Source organism: Rhamphochromis longiceps, linkage group LG6 (assembly GCF_057381845.1).
Source record: "Rhamphochromis longiceps isolate RC_006_pf linkage group LG6, R_longiceps_female_GT1.1, whole genome shotgun sequence".
NCBI classification, from domain to species: Eukaryota; Metazoa; Chordata; class Actinopteri; order Cichliformes; family Cichlidae; genus Rhamphochromis; species Rhamphochromis longiceps.
In genome coordinates this window covers 46,786,493-46,802,453 of record NC_140562.1, presented here as the reverse complement: position 1 = coordinate 46,802,453, position 15,961 = coordinate 46,786,493, and the positions used below count along the sequence as shown (strand labels likewise).

Below are 15,961 nucleotides of genomic sequence, written 5' to 3'. Positions count from 1 at the left end.
ATTCTGATTAAATAATTAATGAAACATTTAATGAATTAATTAATGGCCAATTTAATTCATTCATTCAAGTCACTCCTGTCCCTCCATAATAACAGAGGCATGAATGTGTTTTTTGCACTGTTACACCCCGGCCTAGGCAACCGGCGTGCAACGTATGAAAATAGAAATAAGAAAAAAAACACACGAGAAAAAAACTAAAGCTCTCCACCAAAATCCCAAAACGAAGGTGTCTCAAACGAAAATATTAACAAACCCATTCACAGCTATTTACAACAGACTATTTATTTACAACAAAACACCAAACTATTTACAACACGGGGGGAGATCGCGACCATGACCAACTGACACACAGGGCTTAAATACATAGAAGGAGCAATCAGGGAATGGACCACAGGAGGGAAACACAGCTGGGGCAAATTAGACCTGACGAGACAAGGAAACGTAAACTGAACACACTAAGATAACAACAGACCTTCAAAATAAAACAGGAAACACATGACAGTCACGCAAAAACAAAACACTGACAACACCGAAACGTAACAGCACGTTATCTCAGTTTGATCCCGTCTATGTAACGGATCTGGGCCCTACAGCTTTAAGCAGCTGCGCGCTCCCGCGGACGGCAATCACTTTCTGGCACAACACCTGAACTATCGCGAGACTCAGCGATCCTTACTGGATTGAATGGAGAATGACGCGACTATTCATTCAACGAGCCCTGGTTTGGCTTTAGGTGTACACGTTGCTAGGCAACACTGCGACCAACTCCAACAGAAACAAAGGCTTCGTTTTCCGCCACTGACTGAAGGAAGTCACAGCGATGGCAGCTGAACACATCACGGGGCTGAAGCGGAAAATCAGACTGCTCGGTAAGTTTGTTCGGCGGGTTTCAGCTCAGCTGGAGGCAGCCGGTGCACCTTAGCGGCTTGTTCCGCTCTTCGTGTTCCAGGTGTTGCATTTTCTGCAGTTAATCACAGATTTGAGCGATGAAAGAGCTCACGGATAAAGACGCTTGCTGTCTCCAGTTCGTGTCGATTACGACAAAGTTTCGACACTTGCAGCTGATCAGTGTCTTTAAATGAGCTGCAGAGAATGAATAAAACGACTTGTCTTCTAAAATTCTCAGTGCCCTAAACTGTGATTGATATTTTCAGCTGTAAAATAAATAATAGAATAGAATAGAATAATCCTTTTATTGTCCCACAAGGGGAAATTTGGTTGTAACAGCAGCCAAAAAGACAAATATACAAACAAACAGTACACAGGACAGAAACATACACAATTTTTCTTACATATTTACATTAAGGACAATGGTTACTATAAACAGAGAGTACTGTACAGTTATTAAATAAAATAAAATTTAAACAACAATGTTATTGTTTGTATAGTCTCCAAAACACCTGGGACTGATTACTGAAGATAATGATTTGTTTTACACATGAGCCATAGCTTGATTCTCGTGACAATCAGATCTGTATTATGGAGGTTCTACTTCCATCCTGAATGATCGCTACTCCTCATCTGAAATCCCCTCTAATGAATGTAAATCATACAGTCGCTGTGAGGTAAACACAAGCAACAGTGGTCTGTCTGTCTGAGGAAGGTGTACTTTAATTTTATATAAAACAGTGCAACCTTATTTTGGTTATATCGAGCAACAGCTGTGACCATCTGACAGGTACACTCAGGGTCCTGCTGAGTTCCATCTTTCTTTCATCAGAAGAAAAAAACGATGGCACAGAAAAGCACAGGTAGGCATCCAGCTTGAGGATATTTCATTTTAACTTTATGAAGCATTTTACAATCAGCATGATTTACGCAGTTATCTCACACAGCTCTTTCATTACTCACATCTGTGATAAACTGCAGAAAGTGCAACACCTAGAACACAAAGAGTCGAGACGAAGCAGCTTAGTGAAAAACAGCAAACTGCCATTTAGGTTCTTAAATGAACTTTAACACTTATAATTGACTTAGAGCCGATAAATTCAGCAGGTGACTGTGGGTCACCTGTTTCTCTGTATTATTGTGGTGGTGATGAAACGTGTCCATAGAGGTGGAGAGAAAAGCGTGCTATGACAGACATGAAGCTGCCATCATGAAGAACCAGGAGCTGATCCATCAGCTGAGGGAGGACAACAGGAGGCTGCACAGGAAGCTGGCGGGAGCTCATGCTGTAAGATGGTCACAACACAAGCTAAAGATGTTTGAATGCTGATCTGAACTTTATTTAATTTAAAATAAAGAAGATAATAGTGCAGTCACACACAGACTGAGAAACCTGGCCTACCTAGCTGGAAGCCATTTATGGTCCTTATGAAGCTGGAGACAACAATCCTCCTTCTTTTCCTCTTTTTTAACCACGTTTATCTCACGCAAAAAATGTGTTTTAGAATTCATTTTTGGTGACACTGGTGTCTGCCTCTTAGCGTGATGAGCAGGTGATCAGAGCGGCCTTTCAAAACAGAGCAAGGGAGAGGGAATCCTACCGCAACAAGTCTGTGAAGGTGAGAGGAAGCCTGTGCACGCACCCTGAACTCCGATTTTACTTGAAATGCAGTACTGTGAAGAAATAAGTCCGCCAGTGACTGAGCAGCAATAAGCTGCAGCATTGTTTTTCTGACTTTATCAATCTGTCACATCACTGTGGGGCAATTTTGGTCCACTCTTCTTGACAGCACTAATTCAGATTCGACTTCATTAATCCCCAAAAGAGCTTTTTGCTTGCAGCTTACACATAACACACAGTCTTTAAACCAGCTTTGATGCACAGTAAAGCTGAGATCAAGAAAAATAACATAAGGATGAAATAAATAAATAGAATAACAAGGAGAAATGTATAAGAATAAACATTCAAATTCAAATTTTATTTGTCACGTACACAGTCATACACAGTACGATATGTAGTGAAATGCTTGGACAACTGCTCGTGACCTAAAGAAAACAAAAAAGGAAAAGGCTATGAATAAGATAGGAAATAAATATGAAAAATTAAAAAGGGTAAATTTAACTAGGAAGGAATAAAATATAAATTAAGGTTAAAAATGAAATAACTGTACAACACAAATTAGAATGAAGGGTAAATTTAACTGGGAGAATAAGATAAAATATATAAATTAAAGTTGAAAATAAAATAACTGTACAACAAAATACACAATATAGAACTATATAAGAATGTATGAAGAAATCTAAATATAAATAAATATATACACAATAACAGCAGCTGTACAAGTATTAACTGGAAATGAAGAAATATTTTCACAGAAATTCACAGAAATATTCATCATCTGTCAGCAGTAAGTAATCTAAGAGCTGAGAAACGAGGATTTTAGGTTTCTGAATTTTAATGAAGGACTTTAAGTTTAGTTTATTCTACACTGGGCCGGGTCCAAGGTCACGGCGACCAACTTATTAACAACACTGCCGAGCGAGTTTCTATCCTTGATACATACTGAGCCAGCAGATAAAAGAAAATCTTCAAAGACTTTCAATAAATGAACAATAAAAATGCCATAAAACGTCCCCACTAACACATTCTCTGTTGATCCTGTTTTATGATGGAGATATTTGACAAAGGCTGTGCCGAGATATTTATAAGACTGCACTATTTCACAAATAACACTGGCTTTATACTCGGGGTTACGCGTCTGAAATCAATGATCATTTCTTTTGTTTTTGACACACATTTAGCTCCAGATAGTTATCATCACACTACTTCACAAATTCAGGCGAAACAGGGCCGTGGACAGACTCAGAGGACAGTGATATCAGGCAATTATAAATCTGTCCTCAGAAGAAGTCCTGCAGCTGTCGGCATACATAATAACGAGAACACATCCCTGAGGGGAACCAGAGCATGACACAGTCCTGCCGGACATTTGTTAACGAGGACTTGTCGACTCGTCAGTAGGAAGTTTAAAGTCAGCATCAGGAGCTGTTCTGGGAGTTTGGAACGTGAGGCTGCGTCTTATTAAAAGCAGAGAGGTCAGCAAACAGAAGTCTAACGTGAGGACTGGATTTTTTGAGGTGCTCTTAGACAGACTTTAATATAAAGGGTTTAGCATCATCAAAGCATTCACTCTGCTGATGAACAAATTACGAAGGATCAAGTTTACCATTAATGGGGGATCAAATAACACTTTAAAGATCTTTTCCAAGGTTTTAATTACCAGAGTCATGTAAGCGCAACGTGAAATCATTTGAAGTTTTAGTTGTAGGGATAGGTACTGCGGTTTGCACCATTCATTTCTGCACACCTCTCTGAGCTCTGCAGCACCTTGATTCTTTGGTTTTCCAGTCGTTCTATTGGAAATGGTGCTCATCCCGATCAAACTGGGTCATCAACATTATCGCGTTGATGACCCAGTTTGGTCCGAGCTTTAGCTGTGGGACAGATGGCCTCACACTGACTCTGGAATACTTGGGTATGTAGAGGTGTCCACGGTCCACTCAGTGACTCGTAGGTCCCTAAATCATCAGTCCTCCACGGCCCTTAACCTTTAACATGCTCACTAAGGTGTGCAGACTATCTGCTAAAGCTGTTTTGGGTTTGTCACGTCCAGCTGCGTGGCACACAAGATTTGGACCCAAATGCAGGACAGGAAAGGAAATAAACTCAAAATACAAAACAAAGGCTGGCCAGGAACAAGGGTCCAAAACTAAAGAGCCAACAGTTAGAAGACATGCAACCATGAGAGAGGACACAACAAAGAACTGAGACAAACTGAAGGAACAAATAGGCATGCCAGGGAGGGCAGCTAAACCTAAGTGAGAAAACAAGACAAGGAATGTAAAACTAAATACAGAGCACAAAAGACAAAAAACCCAACAAGGTAAAACAAGTAACAGATCTCAGGAAATAAACAGACTTGACACAGAGAGTGCAGGAGGCAGGAAAACAAACTCAGGGAATTACAAAGGACAGAATCAGGGCTGAGAATAAAAGAGAAAATGAGCTAGAATACCAAACTGAAAAAGGCAAGAAAAAAAGAGCAAACTAACCTTCCTGTCGTGATCGGGTCAAATCGCCCCGATTTACGACTTAAAACACTCATAAATATTGTGTTTTACATGTGATTGCCTCCAGGCCTTATGACATCCTCCACACTATGCACTTGAACATGTAAACGTGATGAGCACTTCTTTCAGTGAATTTTGAGTGTTTTAATCAACCTTGAATCTGTGGAGTTCCCGGTAAAAAGTGACCACCATAGGAATTTCACCTGAATTTTGGTGAAAAATGTTTGTTATTCTAATTTAAGAGCTGATAAAACAGACTGGGAGGGGGTGCACAAAACTGGAGTGCTAAGCAGAAAGACACACAGGTGAAAATCCAAACCAAAGGCTAACAAACTGAAGATATCTAACAATGACAGCAATAATAAGCAAAAAACTACAAAAGGAAAAAGACTGACTGAGAAAAAGGATCATGAAGGGCTTTTGCAGTTTCTCTGAGCTTGTTGTGAGTTCACTGGAACGTCCTCTTCTGTGAAGATTGTGTTAACATACCTGAATTCTGTAGACCTGCTCACACCGATGATGATCAATCAATTAAGGGTGTTCTTAGTTCTTCACAGGACTGCACACTAAATCTGTTGTCATGGTCCGCATGCATGACTGCACTGCATTCCTCCTCTGCATGTCTCACAGGAGATCATTGGAACACTAGACGACTGCGTGCTATCCAACAGGAAGCGTCTTAATGCCCTAAAACATGGCACTGAGATCTATGAGAGGCGCCGTGAAGAGCTGAAGATGGAGTACCGGAGAATGAAACCAGAGCACAGTGTAGCGCCCCCTGGTGTTCGCACTTTGAAAAAAGAGGAGAATGCCATGGTAGTTACCTCTCTGATTCAAAAACAAAAAAGTGTCATTGCCTCTGAGTTTCTTTTTATATGGTTCTCATTTGTTATAAGATGTGCAGGTCAAAGGTCACAATGAGCAATGATTCGTGTTTGTCTTCAGAACTTGCGGGTCCTGGAGAACAGTCTGGAAAAAAGCCAGTTTAAGTGCAAGGAGGCCGAGAACATCATGATTGACTACCTGAAATTAAAGAGTCACTTACAGGTCAGTCCAGCGTTCCTCGTAAAACGCAAGACTTTGTCGGCACCATCTCCTGTAACGGTTTGTGTTATATACACTGAACAAAAATATAAACGCAACACTTTTGTTTTTGCTCCCATTCCCCATGGGATGGACGTAGAGACCTAAAATTCATTCCAGATACACAATATAACCATCCCTCCCAAACAGTGGTCACAAATCAGTCCAAATGTGTGGTAGTGGGCACATCTGCTATATTGAGATAATCCATCCCACCTCACAGGTGTGCCACATCAGGATGCTGATCTGACATCATGAGTAGTGCACAGGTGTACCTCAGACTGCCCACAACAAAAGGTCACCCTGGAATGTGCAGTTTTGTCTCACAGCAAAATGCCACAGATGCCACAAGCAATGAGGGAGCGTGCAATTGGCATGCTGACAGCAGGAATGTCAACCAGATCTGTCGCCCGTGCATTGAATGTTCATTTCTCAACCATAAGCCGTCTCCACAGGCGTTTCCGAGAATATGGCAGCACATCCAACCGGCCTCACAACCGCAGACCTCGTGTAACCACACCAGCCCAGGACCTCCACATCCAGCAGGTTCACCTCCAAGATCGTCTGAGACCAGCCACCCAGACAGCTGCTGGAACAATTGGTTTGCACAACCAAACAATTTCTGCACAAACTGTCAGAAACCGTCTCAGGGATGCTCAACTGCATGCCCGTCGTCCTCATCGGGGTCTTGACCTGACTCCAGCTCGTCGCCGTAACAGACTTGTGTGGGCAAATGCTCACATTCGATGGCGTCTGGCACGTTGGAGAGGTGTGCGCTTCACGGATGAATCATGGTTCACATTGTTCAGGGCAGATGGCAGCTGAGAATGTCCCAGTTCTTGCATGGCCAGCATACTCACCGGACATGTCACCCATTGAGCATGTTCGGGATGTGCTTGACCGGCGTATACGACAGCGTGTACCAGTTCCCACGAATATCCAACAACCTCGCACAGCCATTGAAGTGGAGTGGACCAACATTCCACAGGCCACAATTGACAATCTGATAGACTCCATGCAACGATGTGTTGCACTGCATGAGGCAAATGGTGGTCACACCAGATACTGACCGGTTCTGGGTCCCCAGACCCCCAATAGCGCAAAAAACTGCACATTCCAGGGTGGCCTTTTGTTGTGGGCAGTCTGAGGTACACCTGTGCACTACTCATGATGTCAGATCAGCATCCTGATGTGGCACACCTGTGAGGTGGGATGGATTATCTCAATATAGCAGATGTGCCCACTACCACACATTTGGACTGATTTGTGACCACTGTTTGGGAGGGATGGTTATATTGTGTATCTGGAATGAATTTTAGGTCTCTACGTCCATCCCATGGGGAATGGGAGCAAAAACAAAAGTGTTGCGTTTATATTTTTGTTCAGTGTACTTTTGAAACAGTCACTGCAAAGCTGGTCTCTGAAAATGGTTATTTTGGTCTTTGCTCTCAGCATTAATTCTGTTTTAGGCGTTAGCAGACACCTGCATGCTCGTACCTGAGCACAGTCTCTTAAACACTTCCTGTAAGATCTCTGTACTCTGCAAAATCTGCTCTTTGAGCCTGACGTCATTAGCCGTTTCTGGGTCCAAAGTCAAACGAACACTGCAGCATCACTGAAAGTTACAAACTGTCTAAAATCTTTCATCTTTAATACAATGATCAGCGTTGCTGCTTTATAAGGTTTAAATTAAGTTTAACATCCAGGCATCCATGAAAACAGGATTTATTACATTTAACGGAGTTAGACGTTAGCAGGAAGTTAGCTCGGTAGTTTCCACCTAAACATGATATAGCATGTTCTGACTGAGAGATTTCTAAAAAAAATTCAAACGTACAGCTCTGCTTGTTAAGTCAAAAGACATGACGTCGTGGTCTCACTCCAAGCGCTTTATTCGTTACTCCATGTTTTACTGCTCACACACAATAACAACAACTCACCGTGGGCCGTGATATAACAGAAAATAACAAGTTAACAATCTCCCTCTTTCTTTTTTTAAAAATAAAAATATAAACACCCCTTTTAAACATTTGTATACATATATGTGTGAGTAAACAAAAAAAACAAAAAACTTGTCAACTTTGTTGAACATCCAGGAAACTGTCAGGGTCCTGGGTCATTTTGACCCAGCGTTTTGTGTTTCCTTGAAGTTCATTTTTGTGCCTTGTGTTTATTCTGATTTTGTACTAGTTTAGGGTTCAACCTGAAGTTTGGTGTATATTCAGCCCTACCTGTGTCTGTCCTTGGTGCTCTGTTCATGTCCCCGTGTTGTGTTGTAAATCAGTCTGTGTGTTTCCTGCTTTACTTTGAAGGCTCATGTTCTGGATTTCCTGTTCTATTCTGAAGGTCTGTGTCTTTTGTCATTGTGTTCAGCTTGTGTCCTCCAGTCATCATGTGTATCCAGATCAGCTGTTCTTCCCTCCTGTGTGCGATTACCCGATTACCTTGTGTGTGTGTGTGTGTGTGTGTGTGTGTGTGTGTGTGTGTGTGTATAGTGGGTGTCGGTCTGTGTTCGTTGTCGGCTCATCTGCGTTCTATGGTGTTCCGTTCCTGTCTCTGCGTCTCTCTAGCCCACACCCCTTTTGTATGCTCTCAGGTTTGTCATTTAGTTCTCCCAGTTTAGGTTTCTTCAGTTGTTTTCTCATGATTCGTTGTCTGTTCTGCCACTGTCACCTGTAAATAAACCCTCACTCATATCATCAGTCGGCTGCCTGCATTTTGGGTCCTCCTTTTCCTCCAACACTACACGGCTCACCCTGCCAGCCGTGACAGAAACACTTCAATGTGCTTTGCTTTGCTTAAAGCATACTATCACTGCACACAATAAACAATAGTGCATTTTAATGCAAAGAAAACTTCACAGTATCCAGAGTCCTTCATCTCATGCTTTTAGAAGGGTTAAAGGTGAAACTCCCTTTTTTGTCAGACAATCAGCAAGTTGGGATTTGGAATCTGACCAACAAACCTGTCTGATTTTCTTGGCTTGTATGAGCTTTTTAATGCTACTCATTTCTAGCCTCAGTCTCTTCTCTGTAACCTGCTTAGCGGACTTGAGTGCATCAAACAAGGAATGATTGTCAGTCACACAGATCAAAGGAAGAGCGTTCAGACCAGTGTTACCAGTTGTAAGCTCTGAAAAAAGTGTTGCCAGGAATACCGCAGTGTCTATTCCATCTGACATGGCAAGAGTTTCTCCTGCCAGTGTACTTCTGACCACACGCCTGATTTTCTTAGGCTGCCAAAAGAGAGGACAAAACTTTCCTCCTTTACCCATAAGGACGATTAATGTCCCTCCTTGAGTACCACCATCAGGAAGGTTACCAAAAGAAGCGTCACTGAAAACAACCAGTGCCAAATCCTCACTGTTAGCCAAGCTCTGAAACTTAAGAGTCACTTTCTCTGCCTTAAGTTTACAGATAACTTTGTTCACTTCATGAATGGACTGCACAGTTGCACCTTTGATATTAGATCCAAGGCTGCATGTGTCAAACATCACATCTGGCCTCGTTTGTTTGGCAACCCACAAAATCTGTCCTATTTTTGACCTGAGTTGCTCCCGTTCTGTTTCACTTAAGGAAGCATCCCTCTGTACAGCCCATGCTGCTTGTAACTGAACCGGCTGTAGGTTATCAATGTAAAGTTGTTGATGTGCCTCTATTACATCATTAACTGTACAAATGTCCATACCCTCTTGAGCCTCTCTGTCCTTGCCCGAATGATGCGGAACCTTCTACCCGATTGCAGAAGTTGGAACAGTTTGTTTACAGGATGGGACGGGTGCTTCAATATCTGCGCTGCTCTTGTCCGGCATCTCCTGGTGTAGGTGTCCTGAAGCAGGGGGAGAGCAATCCTGCAGCAGTGTTCTGCTGTATGGATCACTCTCTGGAGAGCTTTTTGGTCCTCAACACAGCTGTTCCCAAACCAGGATGTGATGTTCTGTGTGAGGATTCTCTCCACAGCGCCTGCTAGAAAGTCCTGAGGATCTCAGGAGAGACCCTGAACTTCCTCAGTTGTCGTAGGTGGTACAGGCGCTGCCTAGCCTTTTGCTCCATTGATGATAATGGGCTTGTAGTCTTTGTGCTGACTCCTTCTGAAGTCCACCACCAGCTCCTTGGTCTCGCCAACGTTCAGCTGGAGGTGGTTATCATGGCACCGTGATGCCAGATTCTTCACTTCATCCATGTAGGCCGCCTCATCGTTGTTGGAGATGGCGCTCAACACCACTGTGTCGTCAGCGAACTTCACAATGGTGTTGGAGCCGCGGGCGGCCACACAGTCTGAAGTGTAGAGGGAGTAGAGCAGTGGCGAGAGGACACACCCCTGTGGTGCTCCTGTGTTGATGGTGATGCTTCTAGAGACGCATCTACCCACCCTCACCACCTGAGTTCTGCCAGTGAGGAAGTCCAACACCCATGCACACAGACGGCTGTTGAGTCCCAGTTCATTCTGCGCGATCAACCTGTGATATTTTACCACCAGTTTTGACCATAATGTCTTTGACCTTATTGTACCAATAAAGTGAAGCATCTGCAAGTCCATACACACACTTTTTTAGTTTCCATAGAACATTGTCCTTGCCAGCTTCAGGTGGGGGATGAAGATAATGTCTCTTGACAGTTCCATTCCCTGCAAAAAGGCAGATGTAATGTCCATTTAATTCATTTTCCACTTGTTTTGATATATCACAGCTAGCACCAGTCTGAGGGACTCAGATGCACATGTTGGAGAGTCTTTCAAACCCGCAACAAGTCGGGCCTTTGGGACGATACCATTATTAGTTTCTTTGAGTGTACAGAACCGTCTAGTAGACACACATTTTTGACCCAGGTCTTTCACTTCATCAAACACGCCATTACTTTGCCAGTTCTCAATCTCCTTTTTGGCAGCATCAAAGGAGATATCTTTTGTTATTAGTACATCTACATCTCTGTTTTCAGCTTCAGTGCAAAGACCATCAACAAGTGACATGTCTAAAGCTTTCTTTTCACCTTCACTACCATCAGGCTTAAGATATTGCACATTGTACCAGTTTTTGTATTGCCCTTTTGCTTTTCCCGGTCTGCCTAGCACTCTGGCTGTATGTTGAACACCGTTGTCTCTGTTCGTAAAAGTGATCAGCTGTCCTGCCCTTAACTTTACATCTGCAGAGGAGACAGGATCAGTGTATGTAGAAGACTGTGTCATAGACATGTTACTGTAGTGTTAGTTTCCCTGTCACTAGTGATCTCTTCTTCCTCACTAATACTCTGTTCACCATCGGGTGCTTCTGTCTCATCATTTTCAACTGTGTCTTTGTTGTCAGTGTCATCATCAGTAGTACTCTGTGGTATTTGTTTATCTCCACTCTGTGCATCCACTTTACTCAACCTTGACTGCTGTACTCTTACAAGAGTCCCCCCATGTCTTACAAATACAACAGCTCCATCTTGCCCAATAACTACACCTCGACCCTTACACTCTGTACAGTCGACTCATTTGTAGTATACTTTATCTCCTGCCTCATATTTGTCATCTGTAGGCCCAAGTTGCTTGTGTAGTGCTCTCATGATCCCTTCTGAACACTCTGCCTCAGTAAATGCTTTCCTGGAAGCATGTAATGCTGATGTGTGTTCAGCTACTCTTGCGCTTACAGTTGTGCTTTCTAAGGCAGGTGGCTTATCCATCAACACAGAAGAAAGGTTGGGGTTTTGGCCAAACACAAGTTGATGTGGACTATAACCATGTACAGCATACTGTTTTTGGCCATGAGGGCCCAGTCTAACGCAGTGTGCCAGTCACATCCTTGTTCCTTTTTTACCTTCAGGAGGATTTCTGTAAGTGTCACGTTATGTCTCTCCAGTAGTCCGTTGCTCCAGGGACTATACCCCGCCGTTATCTTTACCTCAATGTTGAAGTTTTCAGCCATGTCCCGAAGCTCCGTGTTGTTGAACTCTCCGCCGTTATCTGTGTAGAGCTGTCTGGGGGCACCGTGAATGCTTATCCAGGTGTGAATGAAGGAGTTGACGATCTCTGCAGCTTTCTTTGTCTTTACGATGCTGCCGTCACTGAAGCGTGTGAAGTGGTCGATGATGTGAAGGCTCCAGCTCATGTAGAGCCATCGCTACTGTCTCATTATACTCAGAAACCAGAGGTAGACCAACAGCAGCTCTCGGCTTGGTTTTGCAATATCTCTGATAAATGTCACAGTCATGATCTACCTCTTGCAGAATAAATGCACATTGTTGGTCTGTATTGACAGAGCTTTAGATGAGTCTCAATAACCTCTCTGCAGATGCATGGCCAAACTGTTTATGAAGCTTCACAAGAACTTTGTTTCTCTTTTGTAGACATTTCAGCAGTTACAATGAGAACTTCATTTTCATTGCAGCTTTCTGTAGTATTTTCATCTCTAATGTCTGTGAGGGTTTTCAGTCACCCAGGTCTATGATGACCTGGATGACTGAGAACCTTCACAGACATATTGCCGTACATTTTGGGAGGAGCACCCTTCAACTGGTGTGGGAGTATGAAAGGGAATCAAGAAAACTAGCGGCTTATAGGAACCATCTCCGTTTCAACCTGAGATGCAGAGAAAGCAGAGTTGTTCCTAAGAGCTTGCGCCTTGAATCCACTGTCAGGGGATACAGAGCAGACTTGATTCTACAGGGAGCACAAAATCAGCTTCTAAGTGAAAAGATAAGACAGGTCTATTTCACTATAGATGCCCTCTAGAGCAAGATTAGCCAGACTCTGCAGGAACTGGAAACCCTTCTACCCTCCAATCCTAGAAGAGGTTTACAAGTTTGTGTCCAGTTTGGGTCCAGGACGGAGGGACCAACACCGAACAAAAACAAGCTCCAGCGAACCAAGTGAATTGTCCAAAACAAACACACATGCTGGAGTTCAAGAACAAAACACAGTTCAGGAGGCCGGCCCGGAGGCTGACAACTCAGAAGTCCAGGACAATTCATCTTCTGAGGCCGGCCACGTTGGCGACACAGATCCAAAAGCCAACCGCGCGAAAGGCAGCGGTGGCGAAGTGGAAACAGTTCAAGGTGCCGACCGTGCACACGGCAGCGGCGGCGACGGGGAAACAGTTCAGGGGGCCGACCGTGCAGACAGCAACGGCGGCGACGGGGAAACAGTTCAGGCGGCCAACCGTGCGGACAGCAACGGCGGCGGCGACACAAGTCCGGAGGCCGGCCGCGCGGAAGGTAGCGGCGGCATTTGGGAGGTCGTCCATATCGACGATGACGCCCAATGAGCGGCCTGGCAGATGACCGCCGATGTCGAGGCGGCAGTTTGGGACCTGAAGGTGGCGTGGCCCCCGCAGCACCAGGCGAGGAGGAGGCTGGACCAGACGGGGCAGAAGCAGAGGCTGGACCAGGCGACGCTGAGGATGCCGAAGCCGGCTTGTGACAACAATACCTACGAAGCCTTAAATCGAGACCCCACAAGCAGCAGTCGTGATGCCAGAGCTCTTGGCCAATCACTACACTGATCTAGAAACCAGTGTTTCACAAGGGCCACATTCCATGGATGTTACCGTGACAAAAAAAAAAGGAAGGAAAAAGCTTGCAGACAACTCTTATATTGAAGGACTTTATTGTGATTTCATGTTTAGTGTCACATTTGGGTGGACCCATCTTCCTGTACTCTGCACTTTATGGTTTGTGTTACCTGTTGTTCTGTCACTCACAGTGAATTATTAGAACGTGTTTAAATTGCTATAAATGTCTGTCACAACAGTTATACTTTGTTGTAAATATTTGCCGATTTGCACTACTGCACTTTACAGCTGTGCTGTAAATTATCTCTTTGTCCAGAATGGGCCAACGCAATCTATTTTTCTTTTCAGTTTGTACTAGATACAAATAAAGTAAGTGTTGCACAAGTCTTTCATCAGGACTGTCTTTATTTATAACTGACAACAGTGTTACATGTTACTATTGAAGCTTACAGGACAAAGGCAAAATAGTATACCGTTGTGCATTATTAGTTGATTTGTATAAAAACACAGCTGCACAACAAAACAAAAACAACAACCACAAAAAATTGATACAACAAATTGGAAAACAGTTATTCATCACTTGCTTGCTTCACAACAACACTTGGGCACATATTTGTGAGCGCACATGATACAGCGACTATCTTATCCAGCAAAGTCATGTTCTCACCTTCACATGGCACCACAAAACCTAAATGGATGGTGTCATTTAGGACAGTGTACTTGGACCGTAGACAGCCTATAACGCGTTCTAAATGGATCCAGACATGTGCCAGTTTTCGTGTGTCCTCCACATCTTTTGCTTGTAGCTGACTACGACCCCGTGTAAATGCTGGAATTTTTAAAGTGGCACCCATTAAGGCAACACTTTCCTTGATATCAAAACCCCGGTCAGCGAGCACTATGTCCCCAGGTGAAAGCTTCTGTAGAAAGCCAGATGTTTAAGCTATCTGCTGTGGTTGGATCTCAGCTGTAGTTTTCGTAGTGACTGGTGCTGAAAGATACACATGCATACAGACAAAGACAAGTTCATTTTATGTGCAAAAACAAGACACAGTACTTAATGTGGAAAAAGTGGAATTTATTTATGTACATTAACAATGTTACCTGCATGGATTTTGCCTGGATGAGCTGTCTCTGCCCCACAGGAACGCGGGCCTTTTCGTGGCTGTTTTGATTTCGATCTCTGTCTTAACTGATCAAATCTCACTGTTTGAGAGAGGGTGCCCAGTCTGGATCGCATTCCAGCATTTTGTAGGCTGGTTTGCCTACAAAACACAGCAAACATTACACACAGCCACAATAAACAAAGGAGCATAGCGCGATGATTTCTGTTCAGCGCCATATAAGACTTATTAACTACTACAAAACACTTACCTTTGTGGAAATGCTTGGAGCAGACTAACATGTGAGGTGGAGTGTTTTCGAACGTTATATTAGGTCTTCGGATAGCGGCAATCCAGGCCATCCATCACCTCTTCTTGACTTAGGGACCCCTAACTTCCAAATGTACTTCGTCCATTAAGAGCCTCGGTGTTACTTTTGACAGTGCTTTTAAATTTGATAAACAAATCAGCTCTGTAGTCAAGGGATCTTTTTATCAATCTACAGATTTTAGCTAAAGTCAAGTCCTACCTGTGCAGGAACGATCTAGAAAGGGTGGTCCATGCTTTTATTACATCACGGCTGGACTACTGTAACTTCCTTTATGCTGGTTTAGATCGTTCCTGTCTGCATCGCCTCCAACTGGTGCAGAACGCTACTGCTTGCATGCTGACCGGTTCCAAAAAGAGAGACCACATAGCTCCGGTCCTCTGCTCTCTCCACTGGCTCCCAGTTAAGATAAGATAAGATAAGATAGAACTTTATTAATCCCTCGGGTGGGTTCCTCTGGGAAATTCGATTTCCAAAAAAGCACAGCACCGACAGAAGTTACAGAGTTATACACACACACATATATATAAATACAGAGACAATATAAATAAAATATACGAAGGGGATAAATAGAATAAATAGGAATAAAAATAAAAATACAAGTGAATTGCACATTTCAAGTATTGAGTCTATTGCACCGTTGACTATTTACAAAAGTATTGCACAGTGAGGTGAAGAGGCACTACAGCTTAGTTGTTCCCTCCTTTGTCCTCCTGTTTCCCCTCCCTCTCCCCTCCAGAGAGGAGTTAAACAGTTTGATGGCGTGTGGGACAAAGGAGTTTTTAAGTCTGTTAGTTCTTGTCTTTGGGAGAAGCAACCTGTCACTGAACAGACTCTTCTGATTGTTTATGGCCGTGTGCAGAGGATGCCTGGCATTGTTCATAATGTCCAGCAGTTTCTTTAATGTCCTTTTCTCTGCCACTGTCACCAGAGTGTCCA

The 15,961-nt window shown here is 43.4% G+C and overlaps 1 protein-coding gene across 1 annotated transcript in view; it reads left to right on the top strand.

The window, feature by feature from the left end:
• Positions 1-670: 670 nt before the first annotated feature.
• LOC146668975 (outer dynein arm-docking complex subunit 3-like) overlaps positions 671-15,961 on the top strand; it is a 30,098-nt gene continuing 14,807 nt past the window's right edge. Inside the window, exons 1-5 of the mRNA XM_085408318.1 lie at positions 671-869; positions 2,055-2,176; positions 2,430-2,507; positions 5,650-5,835; positions 5,965-6,066. Of these exons, the coding sequence (XP_085264444.1) occupies positions 821-869; positions 2,055-2,176; positions 2,430-2,507; positions 5,650-5,835; positions 5,965-6,066 (537 nt within the window). The 5' untranslated portion in view covers positions 671-820. The remainder of the gene's footprint in view (positions 870-2,054; positions 2,177-2,429; positions 2,508-5,649; positions 5,836-5,964; positions 6,067-15,961) is intronic.